The sequence below is a fragment of the Bos javanicus genome, chromosome 19 (genome assembly GCF_032452875.1).
Source record: "Bos javanicus breed banteng chromosome 19, ARS-OSU_banteng_1.0, whole genome shotgun sequence".
NCBI lineage: Eukaryota > Metazoa > Chordata > Mammalia > Artiodactyla > Bovidae > Bos > Bos javanicus.
The window spans coordinates 35,865,104-35,889,515 of record NC_083886.1 but is presented as its reverse complement, the minus strand read 5'-3'; the positions used below and the strand labels follow the sequence as shown (position 1 = coordinate 35,889,515).

Below are 24,412 nucleotides of genomic sequence, written 5' to 3'. Positions count from 1 at the left end.
CCCTGGGCTGCGTGCCTGCCTCATGCCAGGCACCAGGGGGAGAACTCACTCCAGATGCCCTCAAGGGGCACCCAGACTAAGGGATAGTACAGGCCAAAGCCCAGGTGGACCCTGACTCCTGGAGCACCCCCAGGCTGGCCCCCAGGCCTCTCTGGGCCTCAGGCCACTCCTCTGTGCAATGGGCAATATTTCTGGGACCAAGCTAGACTGTGAGTGCAGGGAACTGGCCCGGTCGCCAGGATAACAGGTGTCACTTCTCTGTATCCCTGGCCCTCCTGCTTCACCTGAGAGTTCATCCCAAGGAAACAGCGCAGCCAGAGAAAACGCTGCCTACACCACCGAGCTCGGGCTGTGGGGTCCTCGCTCTTCTGACCCTGGAGTACTGGGCATGTGGCGGCACACCTCTCCGAGCCTCAGCTCCCTGATCTGTAAATGGCTGATACTGGCATCTACCTCGTAGGATCATTAATGATGCTGTAACTGGGACAAAGGGTCTGGCATGCAGTAGTTGCTTACTAAGTGGGCACTGTAATTCGCTATGCCCTGGTGGCTCTGCTCTTTAACCCCTATTTCATCCATTCAGCAGATTCTTTTTTTTTTTTTTTGCTTTTGGCTGCAGTGTGTGGCACACGGGAATCCTAGTTCTCCAACCAGGGATTGAATCTGTGCCCCTTTCAGTGGAAGCATAGAGTCCTAACCACTGGACCTCCAGAGAAGCCCCCTTGCAGATGTTTGTAGAGGGCCTCCTAAGTGCCAGGTCTTGTGTGGACCCTGGGCACCAGGCACGTGCAGACAGATTTCTGCCTGTGGGGCTGATGTTCCATCAGGAGACAGGTGTGCAGGGAAGGGCTGAGAGCGGCAGGGGAACAGAACTCTTAACGCCCAGGGGCCAGCACGGGCACAGTCAAGGGGACTATAGTGTTGGACAGATCGAGGGAGGGGACAGGAGACGAGGCGGGGCTGTGCCAGGCCTTCCAGCCCAAGGGGTGGGAGCTGTGGGGGACAGGGGCAGGACCTCACTCAGAATGCAGAGGACCCCAGGTGGGAACTAGGCAGGGCAGGAAGGAGGCCCTTCCAGGATGCTGGGGCACAAAGACATCCTCAGAGCCCCCAGCCTGGGACTACACCTTGGTCCCTGAGCCCAGACACCTGGGTCTCCAAGGCTCAGGGGTCTGCTCTCACCTGGCGACTCTCCTGCCCACCAAGGACTTGGAGGGCTTGGCCAGTCCCTCTGTGATTCAAGGCACCCCGCATCCTGGGGGAGCTGGTCAGTCCTGTAGGTGACCCACTTCTGTTCTTGTTCCTTCCTCCTCCTTGGTCCTGGTGGCTCCTGAAGATAAAGGTACTGGGTGTGTGTGCACACGCATGTGTGGTGCAGTGGGGCAGCAGGAGGCAGGGCGGGGGGCCTGGGCGGCCTCGGGGGTCTGCAGGGAACCCACCGCCCTCATGAAGGGGAACCTGGGCTGGTTCCGCGTGCTCCCCACAATGCCCACATTGTCCTCTGGCGCTCAGATCCTGGAGGCCACACCCCTCCTGGAGTCCTTTGGTAATGCCAAAACCGTCAGGAACGACAACTCCAGCCGCTTCGGGAAGTTTGTGGAGATCTTTCTGGAAGGGTGAGTGGGCTGGTAAAGGAACCTGCAGGGTCTGTGTGCACTGTGCCAGGCGCAGCCCTGACCCCGACTGTGCCCACCCACCCAGGGGCGTGATCTCTGGTGCCATAACCTCCCAGTACCTGCTCGAGAAATCCAGGATCGTGTTTCAGGTGGGCTGGCTCTCCAGGGCTTGTGTGTCCAGGTGGGGGGCATGCAGAGCCTCGAAGCCTGGCACCTAGCTGAGCAGTGTATGTGTGTGTGTGTGTGTGTATGAGCCTGTGGCCCATCTCCTCGTGTGTGTGTATGTACGTGTGTAGGTGTACGTGTGTCTATGTGTGTATGTATGTGCATGTATGTATCTCTGTATATGTGCGTGTGTGTATCTGTGCATATATGCGTGTGTGTATGTGTATATCTCTGTGTGTATCTGTGTATGTGTGTGTGTGTATCTGTATGTACGTTGTGTGTGTGTGTATGTGAGCCTGTGGCCCATCTTCTTGTCATGGAAGCACACCAGACACCATCCTGCTGTAGGGCCTTTGCACAACTGTTCTTTGTAACTGGAGCACTCGACCCCAGACACCTGCCAGGCCAAGCCCCTCACCTCCTCCGAGTCTTCCCCAGCATGCCACCTGCTCAGGGAAGATCCCCTGGTAAAAATGCAGCCCCTCCACCCATCAGACCTGCCCACCCACTGCTGCAGCATTTCCTTGCAGAGCACTTCTCCCCACTCATGGTGGTCTGCCAGGAGTCTGTCTCCCCACCAGCAGGTGGGCTCCACAAGGCTTCTGGGGCTCCTTCCACCTTGTGCTTATTTCTCCAAAGTTAAACCCTGCTCAGGGCTCCTTCCCACCAGCACGCCAGATCCCCCCACCCCCGCCAGTGCCAGGCTGGGGTCACTCGACTCAGAGGCGCCAGTCTCACCTGAGGCCTGTGTGTGTGTGTATTTGCGGGTACACCTGGGCTTATATGTGTGTCTGGGGGTTACCCGGGTGGGTGGCTCCCCTCTGTGCACCCACCCACCGCTCCATAGGCCAGAAATGAGAGGAACTACCACATCTTCTATGAGCTCCTGGCTGGGCTGCCTGCCCAGCTCCGGCAGGCCTTCAGCCTTCAGGAGGCCGAGACCTACTACTACCTGAATCAGGTGAGTGCCAGCAGGTGTCTGAGGGCCCCTGGCCAGGTGCCCCCGCCCCATCATGCTGTTTGGGCCCAGAGACCATGTCCTGATGGACAGTGAAGGTGTTGGGGTTTGGGGGGGTGAGTTCCTTTGCAGTGTCTCATTGTGGCAAGGGGGACAGGTGTCACTGGGGTCCAAAACCAAGGCAGGGGCAGCCTATGTGATTGTTTTTTTGGAGCCTGGAACAGAACTCAGTGGCCTGTGGTAACCACACTTTCCTCTGGAGCCTCACTTTCCTGTCTGTAAAATGGGGACAGAATAGTTTTGCATTGCAGGGCATGTGAGGGTTAGGTGAAGGGAATGTTCTCAGAGCCTTCAGCACAGGGCCTGGCATGCGGGGCTGCTTGGAGCCCCTCGCCCCGGGAGTGGATTGAAAGCTGAGAGCCCAGGCCAGGCTGCAGGCCAGGGCAGAGCAGGAACCCCGAGGCCCCCACCCAGGGTCCTAGACCCCGACTCTGTCCTTACCCAGGGTGGGAACTGTGAGATCTCAGGGAAGAGCGATGCGGACGACTTCCGCCGGCTGCTGGCCGCCATGGAGGTGCTGGGCTTCAGCGTGGAGGACCAGGACAGCATCTTCCGCATCCTGGCCTCCATCCTGCACCTGGGCAATGTCTACTTTGAGAAGGACGAGGTGAGGGCGCTGCGCCACAGGACAGCTTTCTCGGGACATGGGCATCCCCCCGAGGCTGAGAGCTGGCAGCTCACAGCTGGAAGCACTTGGTCCACAATTTGGGGTTGTTCATCTTTTTCTCATTGGTATATAGAGCTCTTTATATATGTTAAGGAAATCTGTAGGAATTGCAGATATATTTTCTGATTTATCATTTATGTTTTGATTTTATTTACAGATTTTTTTGGTGTTTTGGATTTTTTTTTTTTTTGCTACAGAGATTTTAAGGATTATTTTCAGAAATTTCCTTTATCAAGTTTTTTCTTATACAAATTTCAGACTTTTCATCATTTTTAGAGAATAATCGCTTTAAAATTATAAAAGCCTTTTTCTGTAATTTTTTCAAGATCTTTTAGGGTTTCTGTTTGATTTTTTTAAAACATTTAAATCTCTGGTTCATCAGAAACTTACCTTAGGAAGGTAAAAGGTAGGGATCCCAGGCTGTTTTTTTTTTTAATGGTCACTCAGTCTCCCAACTTGAGAAATACATATTTATCACATGCTCAATTCCTGTGTCCTTTTGTGTCCGATTCCACACTTTTTATTGTGCTTCGTTGATTTGTTTATGAACGATGTGTCTGACCCTACAGTGTTTTAATTATTCTAACTCTATGTTTTACTATCTCATGGAGTCCCTGGAATTCCTACTTCAGAATTTTCCTGGCTGTTCTCACTTGTTTCCGTGTTTGTATGTTGCTGTTCAGTCGCTTGTGTCTGACTCTTTGCGACCCCATGGACTGCAGCACGCCAGGCTCCTCTGTCCTCCACTATCTCCTGGAGTTTGTACAAACTCATGTCCACTGAGTCGGTGATGCCATCCAACCATCTCGTTCTCTGTCATCCCCTTCTCCTGCCTTCAATCTTTCCCTTTTTTTGTATGAATTTTATATAAAGAGCTCATCTAGCTCCATAGGCACTCCTGGGGGTGTTTTGCAGACAGACGCACAGGAGGTGGCCTCTGTGGTGAGCGCTCGGGAGATCCAGGCCGTGGCCGAGCTGCTGCAGGTCTCCCCCGAGGGCTTGCAGAAGGCCATCACCTTCAAAGTGACCGTGAGTCCCTGGTGGCTGGGGCCGCTTCATGCCCCATGCTGTGTGGGCCCCCTGCCCCTCTCCCCTGCCTCCCACTCCTGTCAATCTCTGGGTTGGGCCCAGAGTTGGGTACCTCAGACCCCAAAGGCATTACAGCCTCCAAGCCTTTGCATGGCTGTTCCTGTTTTCACACCCACTCAACCTTCCAGACCCAACATAGACATCGCCTGCTCCAGGGAGCCACCCCTGACCCCTGGCTGGGCCTGTCCCTCCCACAGCCCCTGCCCATCCTCCCTTCCCGAGGCTGACATCACTGTTGTGTCTGCTTATACAAGCTCCTGTCTCCCTGACGGTGGGGCAGCCCCCACCCCACCAGCAAGCCAGGCAGCAGAGGGATGAGGGTATGCGTCCTGCCCCCTGGTTGTGCCTGAGACCAGTCACACCAGCTCCATGATCCCCGCTCCACGCCCCTCCCCCCAGTTCTCTGGGGACTTCCCAGAGGTGGTGGCCAGCGCACTGTCACTCAGAGCCCCCTCCCCCCACACCCCAGGAGACCATGAGAGAGAAGATCTTCACCCCCCTGACGGTGGAGAGCGCCGTGGACGCCAGGTGAGGCCACAGCCCCACCTGAGGCCCTCCGCCTCCTCACTGTGCCTGCCCCCTCAACACCTCTCTGCTCCAGGGATGCCATCGCCAAGGTGCTGTACGCATTGCTGTTCAGCTGGCTCATCGCCAGGGTCAATGCGCTGGTGTCCCCACAGAAGGACGCGCTGTCCATTGCTGTCCTGGACATCTATGGCTTCGAGGTGGGGCTCCGGGGGGGAGGCTCTAGTGCCATCAACTATTCAGGGCCCTCCCCCATTATTATCTCCCTCCATTCACCCACAAGCACTTCCTGGGGCTTCCAGGTGCCAGGCTCTGTGGGTGACACCAGGGACCCCAGAAAGGACCAGACCTGGGCACTACCCTTGAGGTGCTTCCAGGAGGGACTGGGTGAGGTTCCAGTGGACAGACGCGGACAAACACATGTGGTCAGAGCCATAACAGAGGCATCCTGGTGCTGGGGGAGCCTGGAGAAGATCCCTAGCTGGTTCCTTAAGAGCCAGTCAAGGCATTTGAGGTGGAGAGAACAGTCATGCAAAAGCTCAGGGGTGTGGGGAGCTGGAAGTCATTTGGGGGGTCAGAGTGCGGGACATGGAAAAAGACAGGCAAGATCAGAACAGCGGAAGCGGCCGCTGAGGTTCCCATGGCACCTGTTATGTGCCGGCTGCTGTTTTGAGCTCTTGATTTGTTACTCACTTAATCCTGATAGTCGCCTGGGAGGTGGGCACTATCATCCCCATTTTACAGATGGGGAAGCTGAGGCACTTGGGGTAGAAAGTGGCAGACCCAGGGTCGGAACCTAGGTAGAAGGTTCCAGGGCCTGGGCCTCAGCCACTACCTGGGCCACCTCCCATGGTTCCTGAACCACTAGGCTCTCAGCTGTGCCCAGAGGGAGCCCCCGAGGGGTCTGAGCAGAGGGTCTGTGCGCAGGGCTTCAGCTTGCTGAAGTTGTGGTTGTGGAAGGCGGGGATAAGGCTGCATGGGGAAGGAGGGGTGGGAAGGCCCTGGGTGGGGACAGATGGGCTGCTGGCCACAGAAGTGCAGGGCCCAGCCTCTCTGCCCATCTGGCAGGACCTGAGTTTCAACAGCTTCGAGCAGCTGTGTATAAACTATGCAAACGAGAGCCTCCAGTACCTCTTCAACAAGATCGTCTTCCAGGAAGAGCAGGTGAGAAGCCTCTGTCCGCTCTCCATCCTGTCCTGCCAGCCGCTGGGCCACCTCAGAGGCAGACAGGCTGTGCTGGCTCTTTAAGGACAAACGAGAGGTCATCCATAGGCCCAGTGGAGGGCGAGGCACTCTGAGCTAGGGACCAGCATGTGCGTAGGCCCTGCTCTGAAGGGGCAGGTGCGAGGGTGCTGAGCCCAGAGAAGCCCTCCTGTGGTCCTCCTCACCCTCGCAGGGCCATCAGGCTGGGGACAGGCAGGGCCCAGAGGTGGCTCATGTTGTGCTGCCCTGCTGGGCATGAGCTCCCTGTGCTGGGAGGGGTGCAGGTGGAGGTGCCCCGGTTGGGCCCCTCTGGATGGTGTCCACCTGGGGGACAGGGTGGGAGGCACTGGGCGGGGCTGGAGGCCGAGGACCGCTGTCCACAGGAGGAGTACATGCGCGAACAGATCGACTGGCGGGAGGTCACCTTCGCCGACAACCAGCCCTGCATCAACCTCCTTTCGCTGAAGCCCTATGGCATCCTGCGCATCCTCGATGACCAGTGCTGCTTCCCCCAGGTGTGTACTGAGTACGCAGCTTGGGGTACGTGGCACTCTGAGCCCGTGTCCCCACTGGGCCCGAGTCCTGCACTCCACTCTGCTCTGGCCTCCGCTCGGGGGCTCAGGACACCCAACCTGGGGTTTCAAACCCGGGGTGATTGAGGCTGGATGGGGGCTCTGGAGGAGGGGCTTTGCCAGCCCGTGGAGTCACAGAAGGCTTCCTGGAGGAGGTGACCTTGGAGTTGGGCCTCAGATTCTGATTGGAAAACGAGAGTGGTATGGGTGCTCCGGTCAGTGGGACTAGAGAGAGCAGAGACAGAGGGGCTGGAGGGAAGGCAGCTGGGAGCCCACCCTTCCGCAGGGTCCATTCAGGTTGTCCATACTGAGCAGCAGACAGCCAGGGGAGCAGGGACTTGCTCCTCCTCCCTGCAGCTTGCAGGGGACCAGTCAGGGCTGGAGAATTTGCCACCAGGCCAGCTACTGCCTGCCCAGGCCTTGCCCACCTGCTGACCCCTGCCTGCCCCCAGGCCACAGACCACACCTTTCTGCAGAAGTGCCATTACCACCATGGCGCCAACCCACTTTACTCCAAGCCCAAGATGCCACTGCCCGAGTTCACCATCAAGCACTATGCAGGCAAAGTCACCTACCAGGTGAGATCCCGAATGGCCCACATAGCCTCTAGTCCCAGTCCCCATGCCAGAGACACCCGGACCTGTTGCAGTCTGGCCCTGCTGATCCTCAGCTGTGTGATCTTGGCCAAGTCCCTCTACCTCTCTGAGCCTCAGCTTTCTCATCAGAAGAGTGGGAACAATAGTGCCCATCTCCCGGGGTGAGTGAAGAAGTCCAGGGCTCGGCAGACATGGTGAAGAGGAGCGCCCATCAGCAGTGATCACTGTTACTGCTGTCATCTTGGCTCTTTCCTGCCCTGAGGTGTCTCAGACCAGGATTCCAAGCTTCTGTCCCCACTGGGCCTCATTTTCCTCATCTCTAGAATGGGCACAGGTCAGAGTCCTGAGGACAGGCCACGACGTGGACTGGGCATGTGGCTACTGCCCCCTCTCCCGCTCCCCAGGGAGTGGAGAGGATAGTGGGACAGGAAGGCGGGAACCATAGCAGGCGGAGGGACCCGTCCCTCTCAGGACAGACAGGGAGACCGAGGCCTGGAGGGCAGGGCCAGGGTCCCCTGGGGCCGTGAGCCCCTGACCCACTGTAAGGAGGAGGGGAGAGAAGGGGAGCGGGCGGTGCACACACCCTGGGATGAGTCAGCCTTCCGCCCTGTCTCCCAAGCCGTTGGGGTAGGGTGGGGTCCACACCGAACTGCCCCTCCCCTCCCCCTCTCCAGGTGCACAAGTTCCTAGACAAGAACCACGACCAGGTGCGCCAGGACGTGCTGGACCTGTTTGTGCGGAGCCGGACTCGGGTGAGCGAGCCTCGCTGCCCTGGCCCCCCGAGCACCCAGCCTGCCGTCAGACCCCTTCCCCAACTTTGTCCAGACTCTGGCTCAGCCCGGCCTATCCCTCCCTGAGGGGTTCTCCTACGCCCTGTCCTCTCGGCCTCCACGTCCCCCCCAGGTCGTTGCCAGAGTTCATGGCCAGGTGTGTCACAGGCCCCCTTGGGGCCAGGCATGCAGACTCTAGTGCCCCATGTTCCCCCACAGGCAGGCCACTTGGAAGGTATGAGCACCCTGACTTGAGAAGAATGCCAGCCGGGAGGGCATGGCTTTCAGTCAGGGCAGGGGTCCAGCAGTCACTTTCTGATCCCCGGGTCCAGAGACTGATGCCTTTTGTTCTTCCCCTTTCTCTTTCTCTCCGTCCATTTCCCTCCTTGTTTCTGCCTCTGGGCCCTTCCCCTTCCGTCTCCTGGCACCTTGACCTTGACTGCTGGCCCAGGTGGTAGCACACCTCTTCTCCAGCCATGCCCCGCAGGCTGCCCCTCAGCGCCTGGGCAAGAGCAGCTCCATCTCCCGGCTCTACAAGGCGCACACGGTGGCCGCCAAGTTCCAGCAGTCACTTCTGGACCTGGTGGAAAAGATGGAGAGGTGGGTGTGGCAGGTGCCCCCACCCTGTGACCCTGGGGGCAAGCACCCTCCGTCCCCAGGGCCTCACACTGCCCTCCTCTCGACTCTGCCCAGGTGTAACCCCTTGTTTGTCCGGTGCCTGAAGCCCAACCACAAGAAGGTATATGATGGGGGTGCCCCTGGGGGAGCCAAGTCCTCTCCCCATGCTGTGTGACCTTGGGCGAGTGGCTTTGCCTCTCTGGACCTCCCATCTGCCCAGCCCACCGAGGAGACCATTGCATATGTTTGGGCCGATACACAGGCTTCCTCTCTGGGCCCTCCCCCCAGGAGCCAGGCCTCTTTGAATGTGATGTGGTGACGGCCCAGTTACGCTATTCAGGGCTGCTGGAGACTGTGCGGATTCGGAAGGAGGGCTTTCCGGTGCGGCTGCCCTTCCAGGTGTTCATCGACAGGTACCTTGGTCTGGTGCTTCCTGAGTTCTGCAGACCCCTACCCAGGCCCCCATGGCCCCAGGAATTCACAACCCAGGCAGAATAGGGCTGGCCATGCACGGTTGCTCAGGTTGTACACTACACAAGACCACCACGTACTAGCTGTTACGTGGCAGATATATTTACTACTTTGCATTTTTCATAGTTTTATTATGTATGTGTTGACTCCAAAGAGAAGTGATTTTCATACCTATTACTACTATGACAAGTTTCCAGCAGATGGCGTTAAAGCATTTTCTTGTACTGAAAGCATTTATTATAGTTTAATGCTCTTTTCAAGCAGCCTTGGGACAGAAAGCCCTTTTCTGGTTAGAAGAGACTATGAGTAAAGGCTCTGCTGGGACCTAGGCTTCCCGGAGACAGGGGTTGGGTAGTGACCCTGAGGTCTAGCAGGCAGCCGGATGGGTCCAATAGCTGGATTTGGGGCCTGCAGATACCGCTGTCTAGTGGCCCTCCAGCACAACCTGCCAGCCAGTGGGGACATGTGTGTGTCGGTGCTGAGCCGCCTATGCACGGTCACACCAAACATGTACTGTGTTGGTGTCAGCAAGGTGAGTCCTACCCACGCTCAGCCCCTGGGTGCCCTGTGGCTGGAGACTGTGGGCTCAGAAGTGCCCAGGCCAGAGGCCATCCAGCCAAGCTGGGGCATGGATGCTGATCCCACCTCCACACTCTGCCTGGCCGCTCTCACTGTCTGATTCACCATCCTGCCTTCCCCACCTCTCCAGACTTGGCCGCCCTCCACCCGATCCGGGGCTGGCCTGTCCTCTGTCTCCAGGGACTCCTGGGGAGGGCGGGCCCAGGCAGTGCCCGGGAGCTCTCAGCCTCAGCGCTCGCCTGCTGCCCCCAGCTCTTCCTGAAAGAGCACTTGCACCAGCTGTTGGAGGGCATGCGGGACCACGTTCTGTGCCTGGCGGCCATCACACTACAGCGCTGCCTCCGCGGCTTCTTTGTCCAACGCCGTTTCCGCTCCCTACGCCGCAAGATCATCCTGCTGCAGAGCCGGGCCCGCGGCTACCTGGCCAGGTGCAGGCCCAGGGTGGGCAAGGCTCCCTGGGTTTCTGTGGCCAGGCCCCAGGAAGGCCGAGCCTGAACTTGGGTAGTGAGTTCCCCATTCCCAGAGGCATGCACCCTTCCTCTGTGGGAAGGGTGATCAGATTCTGTGTGTCTTTCCCTCCCACCCCCTGGTCCTTGTGACTGGTAGGTAGAAATCCATCCAACCAAGAGGGGCCCCACCCTGCATCTCCCAGACCCTGGGACAGCCAACAGGCCCTGCCACTCCATTTGCTGTGTGACCTTGGCCAAGTCACTGCCCGTCTCTGAGTTTGTTTCCCTCTTTGCATTGGGTCCCAGAGTGAAGTGTGGACACTGACACCCCAACAAGGCAGGTGTAGGCATCTCTTCCCCATGGTCACCCATGACCCTTGCCCCCCCAGCCTTCCTACTCAAAACCCCTTCTCCTCTTTTCTGTGCCCCAGGCAGCGGTATCAGCAGATGAGGAGGCGTCTGGTGAAGTTCCGGGCCCTGGTGCACACGTATACGAGCCACCGGCGTTACCTCAAGGTGCTGTAAGCTGGGCTTTCGTCCCTCCCCCTGGAACCAGGCCTGCCCCGTCAGGGTCCATGGGGCGGCAGGGACGGGGAGGTGGCATTTGGCCTGGACAGGCTTGGGTTCAATCCCCGCTTATCCCTCTCTAGCCCTGCTCTCCTCACCCATCCCTTGGGGTGTGCAGGGGTTGAATGAGAGGCTGCGGAGAGGGTGTGGCCCGGCACAGGGCTCACAGCAGGGCCTACAAACCGGGCATGATTAGAATTTAGCGACCCGAGCAGCACTCGCTCTGGTTGTGCCCTTGTCTCGGTGCTGGTCTCGGCCTGTTGTCACATTTCCACAGCCAGACAGACAAACATAGCCCCGAGGAGCTGCACACCTTTGCTGGAGTTTTGTGGGGCAGCAGGGAGGTGCTTCTCTGGTAGCCCCGGGACAGTAGAGAATCCACCTGCAATGTGGGAGACCCGGGTTCGATCCCTGAGTCAGGAAGATGCCCTGGAGAAGGAATTGGCAACCCACTCCAGTATTCTTGCCTGGGGAATCCCCGAAGAGAGGAACCTGGCAGGCTACAGTCCGTGGGGTGTCGCAAAGGGTTGGACACGACGGAAGGACTAACACTTTCCAGGGATGGGCCCCAGAACGCACCTCTCTGCTGCTGTCCGACATCCTGTGCGTCTCTCCTTCCCCAAAGCGTCACTGCTCTGCCCTCTGCCTGAGTCTCTTGCTCTCTTCCTCCCACACCCATTTCTCTGGCCACACCACTGCCTCCCCCGTCTGTGAGGTGGGCCTGGGGCCGCCGTCCCCTCTGCCCACCGCTGCCCGCCTTGACCGTCTGCTCTCCTGCAGCTGAGGGCGGAGCGGAGGCTCCGGGTGGAGGAGGCATGGCTGCGGGAGCAGGAGGTGGGTGTGAGGTCCAGGCAGCTGCGGGGGACAGGAAGGGAGGCCGGCAGGCGGGGGTGTGGCAGGCCTGTCCCCTCACCCTGTGCTGACCCCCCAGGAGCTGAGCAAGCGGCAGGTGGTGGCCGTGGGGCACCTGGAGGTCCCGGTGGAGCTGGCTGGGCTCTTGCAAGCTGTGGCGGGTACGTCAGTGCTGGGCGGTGTTGGGGGGCGGGCTGGCCAGGGGGCCAGGCCCCTCAGACCTTCTCTGTCCACAGGCCTCAGGACAGCCCAGGGGCCCCGGGTGGCCCTTGTGCGAACTCCTCGGCTTCGGGCCGAGCCCCGGGTCACGCTGCCTCTGGACATCAACAACTACCCCATGGCCAAATTTGTCCGGTGCCACTTCAAGGTAAGAGCTGGAGGAGACCCAGTGACAGCTGGCATTTTCCTCGGATATGGCCGACTTCTGGCCACGCCCTTTGAGAGCAGGCCAGAGCTCTCCAGTTGCTGGGTCATGAGGAATCTAGGGACTCCGGGGGCCTGGATGGTGGTGGGGGGCCTCCGGGGCTCCGGCAGTGGCTGTTTGGAAACATTTCAGAAACCTGACAAGCAGTGAGTGGACCCACAGCATGTCACCCCCGCTGCTCATCTCTTGCCCTCTGGGGACGTCTTAGAGGGGCTCTGCCCTGATGCGCTGAATCTCCATCTGCATGCTGGGGACCAGAGCCCGGGCGCCTTAGGCTCGTGTGCCCCAACCCGGCCTAGAGCAGCGGGTCCGGAGGTGCCCCTGCCTCCCAGCTCTGTGCCCAGGTGCCTGCTCTGTGCCCAGGAGCCTGCCTTTGGGATGCTGACCGTGCCCCTGAGGACGCCCCTCACGCGGTTGCCAGCGGAGTACCATGTGGAGGCTGTGGGCATCTTCAAGCTGGTATGAGTCTGCACAGACCACCTTCCAAATCACAGCCCCAGCCTTGAGGCCAGACAGGAGACCCCCATGCTGCTCCCCTGGACCCTCCACCAGCCCAGGCCCTGAGCCCTTGGAGGAGGGACTTCTGGGAGGGACTTCTGAGAGGCAGTGTCTGTCCTCTTCTCTGGGGTGGGGTCTGGGGATGGGGGCCTGTCTTGCAGTTGTCTCGGCAACATGGCTGCCTCCCAGCCTGTCTGGAGCTTCCAGAATAGAGCCTCGTCTGAAAGGGGAGGCAGAGAAGACCTAACGAGTGACCCACTCCTGTGGACAGAGCGGGGGATGGGGGTCGGGGAGCCCAGACAAGGCCCCTCATGCAGCCCTGGGCAGAGTCAGGGAAGGCTTCCTGGAGGAGGGGGCATTTGAGCTGGAGAGGAAGGTGGCGGCAGTCTCCCAGCCAGGGCGAATGGAGAGGTAGAGAGGAGAGAAGTTGCCATGGTCAGAACAGAGACTCAGAAGAGTAAGGCCAGAGGGGCAGGAGGCTTTGACCAACAAACCCAGAGCTGAGGTTGGGCTCTCAGGGGCGCGAGGGAGCCACGGATGGTGCTTCCATGGGAGGATGTGGTTGGGTATGCATGCTAGAAAGTGCCCTCTGGGGCCTGGATAGAGCTGGAGGTGAGGGACCTGCTGGAGGCCAGGGTGTGGGGAGGGGCTGGGGCTGTAGAAGGTTCGTGAGCAGGAGAATCTTGACTTTCCCCAAGCCCTGGTCACTTGGCCCAGGGTAAACCAGGCTGGCTTCCCAGGTGGCACTAATGGTAAAGAACTCGCCTACCAATGCAGGAGATGTAAGAGACGGGGGTTCGATCTTTGGGTTGGGAAAATCCCTTAGAGGAGGGCATGGCAACCCACTTAAGTATTTTTGCCTGGAGAATCTCATGGACAGAGGAGTCTGGCAGGTTACAGCCCATAGGGTCACAAGAGTCAGACACCATTTAAGCGACTTAGCATGCACAAGCCTGTTACAGTTTTACTGTGGGGGAATTTTATATGGGCAGGGGGACTTGGGAAGGACATGTGAGGGATGCATATGAAGGGGTGGGGACCAGTGGGAACAGCCCTCTGAGAGGCCCAGGAGAATCTGCTTGTGGCCAGATCCTACGTTTCATGGGTGACCCCCAGCTGCACGGCGCCCGGGACCACGTCTTTGGGAGCTACATCGTGCAGAAGGGACTGGCAGTGCCCGAGCTGCGGGATGAGATCCTGGCGCAACTGGCCAACCAGGTGTGGCGCAACCCCAGCTCCCACAACGCCGAGCGGGGCTGGCTCCTGCTGGCTGCCTGCCTCAGCGGCTTCGCACCATCCCCGCGCCTGGACAAATACCTGCTCAAGTGAGTGGAGCTGGGGGGCCAGGGCCCAGGGCAGATGCCAGGCCAGGCAGGAGGGAGGCTCTGTGCCTGGAAGCTCAGGCTCGGGGGCTGGCCCAGGGCTTCATGTCAGAGGGCAGGGGTCAGACAAGACTGGATACAGGGCTTCCAGAGCTCAGCGGTGGCCGGACCAGGGTGTGGGGAATCTGGAAGAGAGGTGCTGACCTCTCACGTGGTGAGCAGTGGGTTGCAGCAGGGTCGTTAGGCGTGTAGATTCCAACAGTCTGTGTTCAAATCCCAGCTCAGCCACATGTAAGCCGTGTGACCTTGGGCAATTTAAATAACCTCTCTGAGTCTGTTTCCTCACCTGTAAAATGAACACGGTTAGAGTACCTACATCAGGCTGTGTGAGGATTAACCATGCAAACACGTGTGAAATGCTGAGAGGACAGGCTGGTGGTAAGCGCTGTGTAAGCACGGCCGTCGTCAGCATCCTGATCGTGTTAAGGTGATGGTGATGTCCCCCTCCTTGGTGACGAGGTTGATTTGCATGGGAAAGAGCTCAAGCAGGCCCTCGGTGCGAAACCTAGCTCTGACTTTCCCGCCGTGTGACCTGGGGCGACTCACTGCCTCTCTCTGAGCCTCTTTCCTGACCTGGGAATTGGGGATGGTAACAGGACCCACCAGTGGCTGTGAGCTGCAGAGCATGCAGAGCCTTCCTGAGCTCAGCACAGTAGGGGCAGCTCCCTGGGACTCTGCCAGGGGAAGGGCCACTACCTGCCCACTGGGCTTCCCATGGGCATGGCTCTAAGCTTCCCTGTGGTAGCCACAGGCCACCAGCCACAGGGAGGGGCGGATGAGGAGTGCCCGCCCCTGGCGGGGAGCAGGCTGGTTGACCCTGGGTCAGCTGGAACCCCCACAGCCATCTGTGAACTCGGTGCAAGGCTCAGAGAGGACTGATGACCACCCGGCTGGCCTGGTAAAATGGAAGTCCCCGGAGGCCAGGTCTTTGCTTACACCTCCTGCAGGCCCCATCCTGGCAATGACATTTTGCTCTGTTGAGCTTAGTTGGGCCTGCCTGGAACCTTTTTGGTGTCCTTGGACTCCTGCTGGCTTGAGGTACCCCTGGCTGGCCTGGATGCTTTCAGCTTAGCCTGGGAGCGCCAAGCTGCCCTAATCATTGGCAGCCCAACCTCAGATCTCTGGGCTGGCCTGGGCATCCCTGACCAGTCTCAGGGTTTCCCCCACATCTGGCTAGCCTCATCCTTGCTCCAATTCCTACCTGCCAGGTTTGTGTCTGATCATGGGCGCGGTGGCTTCCAGGCCGTGTGTCAGCATCGCCTCATGCAGGCCATGGTCTCTGGGGCTGCCCGCACCTTCCCTCCAACTCAGCTTGAGTGGACAGCCACCCAGGAGAAGGCTGGCATGGCACTGGACGTGGGCTGCTTCAACGGTGAGCTGCCCTCCCCTGCCTCCCATGGAGGGGCAGCAGAGCCCGGGGTTAGGAGAAGCTGGGTGGCCCTGCTGTGAGCAGCCTGGAGAGAGGGCAGGACCTGGACTGGGGCTGGGAGCAGGGCTGTGAGGATGTGCAGCCAGGGCCCAGGACGAGAGCGGGGAGGCGGCAGGATGGGCTGCAGATGCTTGGAGCCAAGCCCCACCCCTGCTACTGCCCAGGTGACCTGTTCTCCTGCCCGGTGCAGTCCTGGAGTACGGGGGAGGAGGTGGCCGGAGACATTCTGAGGCACAGGTTGGCTCCTGGCGTGCCCCGCCCAGCACACCCCTGCACACCCAGGAAGGAGGAGGTGGGGGCGGGAGACCAGGTCCCCCAGTCCCGGAGGGTCTGCTCCAGTCACGTGTCTGGCTCCATCCAGGGTCTCCCCGGGCGGTACCTCTTGGCGCCGTCCCTCATTCCCATCCCTCCATGTGCTATCACCAGGGGGCTGGTTGACGGCTGGCGAGGCTGGACAGTGGCCATGAAGAACGGGGTCCAGTGGGCAGAGCTGGCCGGCCATGACTACGTGCTGGACCTGGTGTCGGACCTCGAGCTGCTCAGGGAGTTCCCTCGACGGAAAGCCTACTTCCTCGTGGGTGCGGAGGGGCCCTCGGCCTGCAGGGGAGGCCTCAGGTAGAGGTGGTCTCTCCCAGCCCGAGGCCCCCCCTCCTGCATGCTGGTGGCTGTGAGCTGAACTTGAACTTGAGGGCTTCAGGAAGGGGGCCTACCTTCAAAGGGAGAACTCCAGGGTACAGAGGAGGGTCTGCCGGGGGGCTCAGCTGCTGTGTTCCCCATCCCCCAGGGTGTTTGGGAACAGCTGGGACTCCGACGATGATGCACCCACCAAGCCCCAGCCCCAGGGGCTCATGCCTGTAGTGGCCGACTCAGATGGGTACTGCAGCCACAATGAGAATGGTACAAATGGGGAGCCTGAGCCTCAGAGAGGGACAGTGACACTCCAAGATCCACCAGCAGTGGCCACTGTCTCTGGTGGGGAGGGAGCCTGGGGGCGAGAGGGGTGATCAGCAGGAGGAAAGAATTTGAATTTCTCCCAACCCAACCAGACTCGGACAGCCTTGGAGAGCCTGCTGTGCCCCACAAGGGGCTGGACTGCTACCTGGACAGCCTCTTCGACCCCGTGCTGTCCTGCGGGGATGCGGTAGGGACTCATCGGGCCTTTGAAGGCCAGAGCAGGGCGCATGCACAGGAGCCTCTTGCAGCCCGGCCCTGGGGTGGCTGGAGGGGGGCCCCTGGGAGGGGGTGGGGGCGGTGTCAGGTGCCCGTTGCCTTGGAGCCTGGGGAGCGTGGCATTGGGGCAGTCACTTGAGCCATCTGCTCCCCAGGACCTGGAGAAGCCAACAGCCATTGCCTACCGCATGAAAGGGGGAGGCCAGCCAGGTGGAGATGGCAGCAGCAGCACTGAAGGCCCCCCCAGGAGACCCCCAGAGCCAAAGCCCAGTCAGTGCCTCCTCCAGCTCGGGTTCAGGGTTGGGCTCGGCGGGGCCCCACGGTGCTCAGGGCAGCTTCAGCCCTAGAACAGAGGCAGCCTCAGGCTTGCGGGGTGAGCTGACAGGGTGGGAAGAGTAGGGAATTCCCACTCCTACCTCCCTCATCTCTGGATCTATGCCCCCCGACCCGGTCACCCCAGTTCCAGGCCTGGACGCCTCCACGTTGGCCCTGCAGCAAGCCTTCATCCACAAGCAGGCAGTACTGCTGGTGAGTGCCAGGGGACTGGGGTGTCCTGCCGGGGGCCCAAGCCTGGGCCTACCCGCTCACCCCAACTCTCTGCAGGCCCGGGAGATGACCCTGCAGGCCATGGCACTCCAGCAGCAGCCCCTGAATCCCACCCCGAGACCCTTCCCCCCAGAGGTGAGCCCCAGAGGCCCCCCATGAGTGCCGTGTTGCCCCAGAGCATCGCTGCACCTCTCTAAACCAGGAGCCCCCTCCGCCTCTCCTGGGCCAACGTGGGGTTCCTGAGAGCAAACTGACATGACCCAGGAAGCCCTCCTCACACTCTGCTCTCCACAGAAACCCTTAGCATCAGAGGCCCGGCCGAAGTTCGTAGGCACTGGACTCCCAGCCAAGCCCGTGCTCCTGCAGGCTGCTCCGAAGCCTGCGGCCCCCGCCCCTCTGGCCAAGGCCCCGAGGACGCCCACCAAGCCCGTGGCTGCCCCCATTCTGCCTCAGGGCTGGGCTTCTCCAGAAAGCAGTTAAGTGTCCTGTTGCAGCAGGGGCTTCCCAAGGTGAGATGGGAGGGTGGACTCACCTACCCCCTATACCATGCCCCGCCACAGCCTCACCCTGCCTGGAGCTGGTCCGGTCTTCGACCCTCAACTCGGAGCACTTCCCGCAACCCACGCAGCAGATCAAGGACATCGTCAGGCAGCACCAGCAGCTGCCCCGGGGGGCCCGGCCCGAGGCCCTCAGGTCAGCCCACCCACTCAGCCCTCTGGCCCTCTTTCGTGACTGCCTCCCCATGTGCCTGTCTGCTGGGCTCACAGCACCCTGCCCAACAGCCTTTAGGGAGTGTCTGTTCACCCAGGTGGTCCAGATGAGACTCCCCCCAAGGGCAGAGGGAGGCCAGGACCGCTCTCTAGGGGTTGTGTGTGACCCCATGCCTGTCTCTGGTCCTCTCGGGGTTATCATGTATGGTGATGGGGGGAGAGGAAGTTCCTGGGTGGGACTGTGTGGCTGTGAAGAGAAGGCTCAGCGTCCCGCTCCCCAGGAAGGACGGCGGGAGGGTGTTCGTAAAGCGGCCTGATCCCCATGAGGAGGCCCTGACGATCCTGAGGGGGCAGATGAGCCCCCCAGTGGCAGCACCCGGCACCCAGGTGAGGGGCTGGGGCTGGTGGGGTCCAGGCGGAACAGAAGACACAGGGGGGCCTCTGGGGGAGCCTCTGTGTACTGTGGTGGGCTGTCTTTGTGGGGACAGGTCCCCAGAGAGGCCGTGGCCTTGGTGAAGCCAGTGACCAGCACACAGCGGCCATCCGTGGGGCCCGCTCCAGGTGAGGGCCAGGAGGGAGGGAGGGGCTGGAGGGCAGGTGTCTGAGTGCAGGAATTAGTCAGTGTGAGCACAGGTGAGTCTTGGTCTGCATGACGGTGGCCTGTGTGTCCATGTCCCTGGGCCTGTGTGGACATACTATGTGGATGTTTGTGCAATTGTATCAGCATTTGCATGGCACTGATTTCAGGCCAGCCCACTCTAAATCCTCACTCAGACTCTTCAACACAGTACTGTCTGTGTAGATGTTACAGATGAGAAGACAGACACAGAGAGGTTAAGTGACTCACTCAAGATCACACAGCTCTTAAGTGTCAGACCAGGGACAGAATCCCAGGCCTCCTGACATCACAGCTGGAGTCCTAACCTCTGCACCTCCTGCCTTATGGCAGCCACAGTGATCGTAACAGATCAGTTAGTTCCCATCCACCCGCCAATGACTTTCCGGCGGCCCCTGGGATGAGCCCCAGGCTCCTCACTGTGGCTCACCCCAGCCTCACCTCCTCCTGCTCCGTGCCCTGGGGCTCTCTGCTCCTCACTGTTTCTGGGCCCATCAGAATTCAGTCCTGCCGCAGGGCCTTCATCCTTGCTGTTCCCCCTGCTGAGAATGCTCTTCGCAGAAGATCCTTACATGCCTGGCCCCTTTTCATCACCAAGTCTCAAACCTCACCTCCTCAGGGAGGTCTGCCCGACCGCCAAGACCACAGGCCCCTCACAGACCAGCCCCCAGATTTTCCCAGGTCGCCATTTGATTTCTGCCCCAGCTCCCAGCACCGAGAGCACTGTCCTTTCTGAACTGTTTCACACACCTTACCAGGGCCTCCCTCTGGGCAGCACCTGGTCTCTGCTGCTCCGGGTATCCCTGGCCCCTACTGCCACCCCCACCACATTAGGACTGTAGAGCTGGGTCTCTGTTTGTGGGAGGATGGCAGGGCTGAGAGAGTGTGCCCACGTGCCCGCATGATCAGGTGTATCTACCCACGAGGCAGGAGGAGGCCCCTCTGCTCCAACCTCGCCCTCCCTGGGCCCTGCCTCCCCAGCACTGCCCTCGCGATCGCTGGAGCCTCCTGAGGATCCCGTGCAGACACGGCTGCACCGCCTCCCGAACCCCAACTTCTATGGCTACCGGGACACCCCCTGGCAGATCTTCCTGCGCAAAGAGGTGCTGGGGCCCTACCAGGGCTGGAGGGGGCGCAGGGCCTGATGGGCCAGGGGTCACAGCGCAGCTGGTGAGGAGCACGGGGCCTCATGGTAGCCCCACACCGCAGGTGTTCTACCCCAAGGACGACCACAGCCACCCCGTGCAGCTGGACCTCCTGTTCCGCCAGGTGAGGTCCTGTCCCGCCTCCCGGCCTCGAGTAGCAGCAGGGCAGCAGGCGTGTGGATCAGCCGTCTGCCAAGCCTCCTGCTCGGGTTTGGGGTCCTTGCCCGCAGCGAGGACAGGGAGCTGGTCTGCTGTGCCCCCTGCCGTGGATGGGCTTGGGGAGCCCACATCCCATAAAAGCAGACTCACGGCTGGTCTGAGCTCGTGGGCCCCAGGGTCCACCCCAAGATCCCCTGTGTGGATCAGGAGACTAGGGCCTGGGGAGGGTGGAGATGAGAAGGGTGAGGGTCCTCAGAAGTGGGGTCTGATTTACATGGTGCCCTCACTGCGTGGAAAGCACCCCATCCCCAGTCGTCCTGACACAGTCCAGCCTGGGCTCCAGGTTTGGGGAACCCTGCAGCCGCCCGCCTTACGCCCCTCCCACAGGTCCTGCACGACACTCTCTCCGAGGCCTGCCTGCGCATCTCTGCGGAGGAGCGGCTCCAGATGAAAGCCCTGTTTGGTACTGCGGGGTGTGGGGGGAGAGGGGCAGTCTGCTGGAGCCCCTGCCACCCTCTCTGCGCTGCTCCTGGCCTCTCCCCGGGGCCCAGCGGCAGGTCTGGGTTGGGCTATACTGGCCTGACTGCAGTCCCCACTGTCCTGTCTGTGGATATCAGTTTCCCCATATGGATGCTGGGAACGCAGTGGTCTGACACCTCCTTGCTGAGGGTCAACCTCCCCTCCATGCACTGCGGGTCAGCAGGGGAGGGGGCCCCGGTCCTGACCCGACCCGTGTCCCTTAGCCCAGAACCAGCTGGACACGCAGCGGCCCTTGGTGACAGAGAGCGTGAAGCGGGCCGTGGTCAGCACTGCCCGGGACAGCTGGGAGGTCTACTTCTCCCGCCTGTTTCCTGCCACGGTAGGAGCCCCCTGCCCGCCCCCTGCCCACTCTCTGCCCCCCAGGGGCTCTAGGAATGAGCCTGGAAGACCCCTTGTCCCCTCCCCAGGGCAGCGTGGGCACCGGGGTGCAGATGCTGGCTGTGTCCCACACGGGCATCAAGCTCCTGCGTGTGGTCAAGGGCAGCCACGAGGCGAGTGGGCAACTGCGGGTCCTGCGCACCTACAGGTGAGCGGCAGGCGAGGGGGAGGGTTCACGCAGGGCATGGGCGGGGCATGGGTTGGCAGGATTCGGGGCATGGACTGACACCAGCACTTCCTCCACGGACCGACTCGCTCGATGGCTGGCGGCTGAGTACAGTCAGCTCTCTGTGTTCACAGGCTTCACATCTGCAGATTCAGCCAATGGTGGATGGGAAATACTCAGAAAAAAAAATTCCAGAAAATTCCAAAATGCAAAACAAATTTTTCACTCACTGGCAACTATTCCCATAACATCTATCGTTCTTTTATAACTACCTGTACAGCATTTAGGGAGAAGGCAATGGCACCCCACTCCAGTACTCTTGCCTGGAAAATCCCATGGACGGAGGAGCCTGGTGGGCTGCAGTCCATGGGGTCGCTGAGAGTCGGACACGACTGAGCAACTTCACTTTCACTTTTCACTTTCATGCATTGGAGAAGGAAATGGCAACCCACTCCAGTGTTCTTGCCTGGAGAATCCCAGGGACAGCGGGGCCTGGTGGGCAGCCATCTATGGGGTCGCACAGAGTTGGACACGACTGAAGTGACTTAGCAGCAGCAGCAGTACAGTGTTTACATTGAATTCCCTGATAGCTCAGTTGGTAAAGAACCCGCCTGCAATGCAGGAAACCCTGGTTTGATTTCTGGGTTGGGGAGATCCCCTGGAGAAGGGATAGGGCTACCCATTCCAGTATTCTTGGACTTCCCCTTGTGGCTCAGCTGGTAAAGAATCCACCTGCAGTGTGGGAGACCTGGGTTTGATCCCTGAGTTGGGAAGATCCCCTGAGTATTCCGGCCTGGAGAATTCCATGGACTGTATAGTCCATGGGGTCCCAAAGAGTCGGACACAACTGAGCGACTTCCACTTCACTTCAAGTGTTAAGAGTAATCTAGAGATGATTTAAAGTAAACAGGATGTGCGTAGGTTATATGCCAATACCAGGTCATCTTATGAGAGGGACTTGAGCACCCATGGATTTGGTTGCCCTCCAAGGGCCCTGGAGCCAGTTCCCCACAGATACTGAGGGATGACTGTACCTACCATGTGCCCGGCTCTATGCCAAATCCTTTAATCAAGGAAACAGGCTCAGAGAAAGATGTTGCTTGTCTTGGGTCACCCAGCCAGGCAGTGGTGAGCTGGGAGCCAGTACCCCATCCTCAGCTTGGACACCCCTAAAGTCCCACCCCAGAGCCTACTGAGGGCAGGGCTACCGCATGTGAACAGCCAAGTGCAGATGCTTGAGTGTGAAACCTTCCTGCATCCTCCGACCCCTCCCTCCCAGCAGCCCATGGTCCTTTATGCCACAGCACGGGGAGTCTCAGGCATCAGTGAGATGCAGGCTCCTTCCTTCCAGAGTCTGAGCGTTTGCTTAGTGAAGGAGACAGATCTGTGGGCAAAATCTGGGGGGCTGGATCAAGAGGCAGAAAAATAAATAAAAAACAAAGTGTGGGGGTGCTGGGAGGTTGTGGGTTCACAGAGTGATGGGCAGGGCGCTGGAGCCACGGGCAGGAGGGGAGGGGAGGCAGGCAGGGGCCAGAGGTGCAGACGGTGGTGGGGGGTGTCCCTCTGTCCGTGGTGTCCTGCCTCATGCCACCTCCCCCTCCTCCAGCTTTGCGGACATCCTCTTTGTGACCATTCCCTCCCAGAACATGCTGGAGTTCAACTTGGCCAGTGAGAAGGTTATTCTCTTCTCAGCCCGAGCTCACCAGGTCAAGACCCTGGTGGATGACTTCATACTGGAGCTGAAGAAGGTCAGGGCCCTCCTGCAGATGCCCGCAGCAGGCTGAGGGCCTGAATGTACCAGCCACGCCTGCCTGGGAGGGGTGGATACACCTGTGTGTCTGCGACTGTGTCTTCAGGCTCTTGCTCGAGCTGTGCCTTCCAACCTGGGGCCTATGCCCCTGCTGCCGGCCTCTCCAGGGTCCTTCACTTAGGCCTCTGGGCTCGGCAGCAGCCTCATTCCTCCCCTCCTGCAAGGGGCTGTACTGCCCATCACTGACCACCTGGTGACCACATCCAGCCCCATGCTTCTTCCAGACCAGGCAGTCCCCAGGCCTGGCACCTGGCCTCAGCGCTGAGGCTCTGGGAGGGGTAGGGGTGGGTCAGACCTGTGGCCATGCTCTCACAGCCTGTGTGCGGGGCAGGGGAGTGGGCCCTGGCCTCTGGGAGGAGGGCATGGGCCCACAGCCTTCACCCAGCCCCTGACTGACGCAGGACTCGGACTATGTGGTTGCTGTGAGGAACTTCCTGCCTGAGGACCCTGCACTGCTGGCCTTCCACAAGGGTGACATCATCCACCTGCAGCCCCTGGAGCCGCCTCGACTGGGTCAGCACCGGGGGGGACGGGGTGTGAGTGTGGGGGCGGCAGGGCGGGGGCCTCCCCGGCGGGTGCTGACGTGGGCCTGGCCCGCAGGCTACAGCGCAGGCTGTGTGGTCGGCAAGAAGGTGGTGTACCTGGAGGAGCTGCGGTGCCGGGGCCCTGACTTCGGTGGGTACCCTGGGGCCCCCCTTCAGCTGCCTGAGCCGCCAGACCTAGAAACCCCAAACAGAGCAGATGCGCAATGCAGGTCCTGTGGTCCCCAAGGGTCTTGCCAGGCTGTAGCTGCTCAGATGGCCATGCAGCCCAGCCCCTGTCCACACATCAGGCTGACGGGTCTCCGTGGACATTAGTGCCTCTGTGTTGTGGTCCAAAGGTCCACAGGCACCGTGTTCTCTCTGCAGACCCCGACTCCAGCCTGCCGCTGAGGGGCTGCCTCCCCTTCCCTAAGCCTGTGTCCTTCTGTTCGCCTCCACAAGTTGTACCTCCCTCACAGACTCTGTACCCCCCTGTTCCCCAGGTGATACCCTCTCACTGCTCAGACCCTTTCTGCCCCTAGGCTGGAGGTTTGGGACCATCCACGGGCGCGTGGGCCGCTTCCCTTCTGACCTGGTGCAGCCTGCAGCTGCACCTGATTTCCTACAGCTGCCTGCGGAGCCAGGCCGGAGCCGCGCTGCCGCTGTGGCCGCCGCCGTGGCCTCCACTGCCGCTGCACAGGAGGTGGGCCGCAGGAGGGAGGTGAGAACCCGGGGCTGGTCAGAGGAGCAGACACAGCAGTGGGGTTGGCCTGACTGTGGAGGTGGAGGGGAGCGGGGTCAGCCAAGGGCAGGCCATCCTGGGACCAGGCAGCATGGTAGGGTCAGCCAGACCTATGACCTGAGGGATGTGAGCCGCCAGATGTGACCAGAGGCGGCTGGAGGTGTGTCCAGTCAGGTAGGGTGGGTGGGGTCAGTGGAAGAGTAAGTGACCAGGCCAGTGGGGCAGGACCAGCCTGGGGCGGCCAGATGGTGAATCCACCTTCAACGGGGCAGGGCCTGGTGAGTGGGGCAGGTTGGATCCTGTGGTGGCACAGAGCTCGCTAGGGTGGAGGGAGATAAAGGGGTGAGGGATAAGGTCAGCTAGACCAGGCCATCAGGGAGGCAGTGGGGCCACATGGGGCAAGGGGTGGCCCATGGGGT

At 60.4% G+C, this 24,412-nt stretch overlaps 1 protein-coding gene across 6 annotated transcripts in view; it reads left to right on the top strand.

Annotated features, from left to right (window-relative positions):
- Positions 1–24,412, top strand: part of MYO15A (myosin XVA) — a 52,464-nt gene that overhangs the window by 14,176 nt on the left and 13,876 nt on the right. For 4 of the 6 annotated variants that reach the window (XM_061391201.1, XM_061391204.1, XM_061391198.1 and 1 more), the window contains 43 exons: positions 1,513–1,616; positions 1,702–1,765; positions 2,629–2,742; positions 3,245–3,406; positions 4,382–4,495; positions 5,025–5,083; positions 5,157–5,280; positions 6,149–6,244; positions 6,667–6,798; positions 7,308–7,433; positions 8,126–8,203; positions 8,673–8,821; positions 8,915–8,960; positions 9,128–9,252; positions 9,725–9,842; positions 10,142–10,317; positions 10,770–10,854; positions 11,686–11,739; positions 11,837–11,918; positions 11,994–12,124; positions 12,545–12,640; positions 13,769–14,004; positions 15,270–15,433; positions 15,655–15,727; positions 15,917–16,105; positions 16,275–16,387; positions 16,537–16,631; positions 16,816–16,930; positions 17,121–17,188; positions 17,264–17,341; positions 17,501–17,681; positions 17,767–17,899; positions 18,198–18,303; positions 18,405–18,477; positions 19,463–19,635; positions 19,742–19,801; positions 20,224–20,299; positions 20,580–20,695; positions 20,784–20,902; positions 22,527–22,668; positions 23,132–23,243; positions 23,331–23,405; positions 23,794–23,972. In XM_061391201.1, coding sequence (XP_061247185.1) covers positions 1,513–1,616; positions 1,702–1,765; positions 2,629–2,742; positions 3,245–3,406; positions 4,382–4,495; positions 5,025–5,083; positions 5,157–5,280; positions 6,149–6,244; positions 6,667–6,798; positions 7,308–7,433; positions 8,126–8,203; positions 8,673–8,821; positions 8,915–8,960; positions 9,128–9,252; positions 9,725–9,842; positions 10,142–10,317; positions 10,770–10,854; positions 11,686–11,739; positions 11,837–11,918; positions 11,994–12,124; positions 12,545–12,640; positions 13,769–14,004; positions 15,270–15,433; positions 15,655–15,727; positions 15,917–16,105; positions 16,275–16,387; positions 16,537–16,631; positions 16,816–16,930; positions 17,121–17,188; positions 17,264–17,341; positions 17,501–17,681; positions 17,767–17,899; positions 18,198–18,303; positions 18,405–18,477; positions 19,463–19,635; positions 19,742–19,801; positions 20,224–20,299; positions 20,580–20,695; positions 20,784–20,902; positions 22,527–22,668; positions 23,132–23,243; positions 23,331–23,405; positions 23,794–23,972 — 4,911 coding nt within the window. Of the gene's footprint in view, positions 1–1,512; positions 1,617–1,701; positions 1,766–2,628; positions 2,743–3,244; positions 3,407–4,381; positions 4,496–5,024; positions 5,084–5,156; positions 5,281–6,148; positions 6,245–6,666; positions 6,799–7,307; positions 7,434–8,125; positions 8,204–8,672; positions 8,822–8,914; positions 8,961–9,127; positions 9,253–9,724; positions 9,843–10,141; positions 10,318–10,769; positions 10,855–11,685; positions 11,740–11,836; positions 11,919–11,993; positions 12,125–12,544; positions 12,641–13,768; positions 14,005–15,269; positions 15,434–15,654; positions 15,728–15,916; positions 16,106–16,274; positions 16,388–16,536; positions 16,632–16,815; positions 16,931–17,120; positions 17,189–17,263; positions 17,342–17,500; positions 17,682–17,766; positions 17,900–18,197; positions 18,304–18,404; positions 18,478–19,462; positions 19,636–19,741; positions 19,802–20,223; positions 20,300–20,579; positions 20,696–20,783; positions 20,903–22,526; positions 22,669–23,131; positions 23,244–23,330; positions 23,406–23,793; positions 23,973–24,412 lie in introns of those variants that run through there. The other 2 variants (XM_061391200.1, XM_061391203.1) reach the window with 2 other exon arrangements.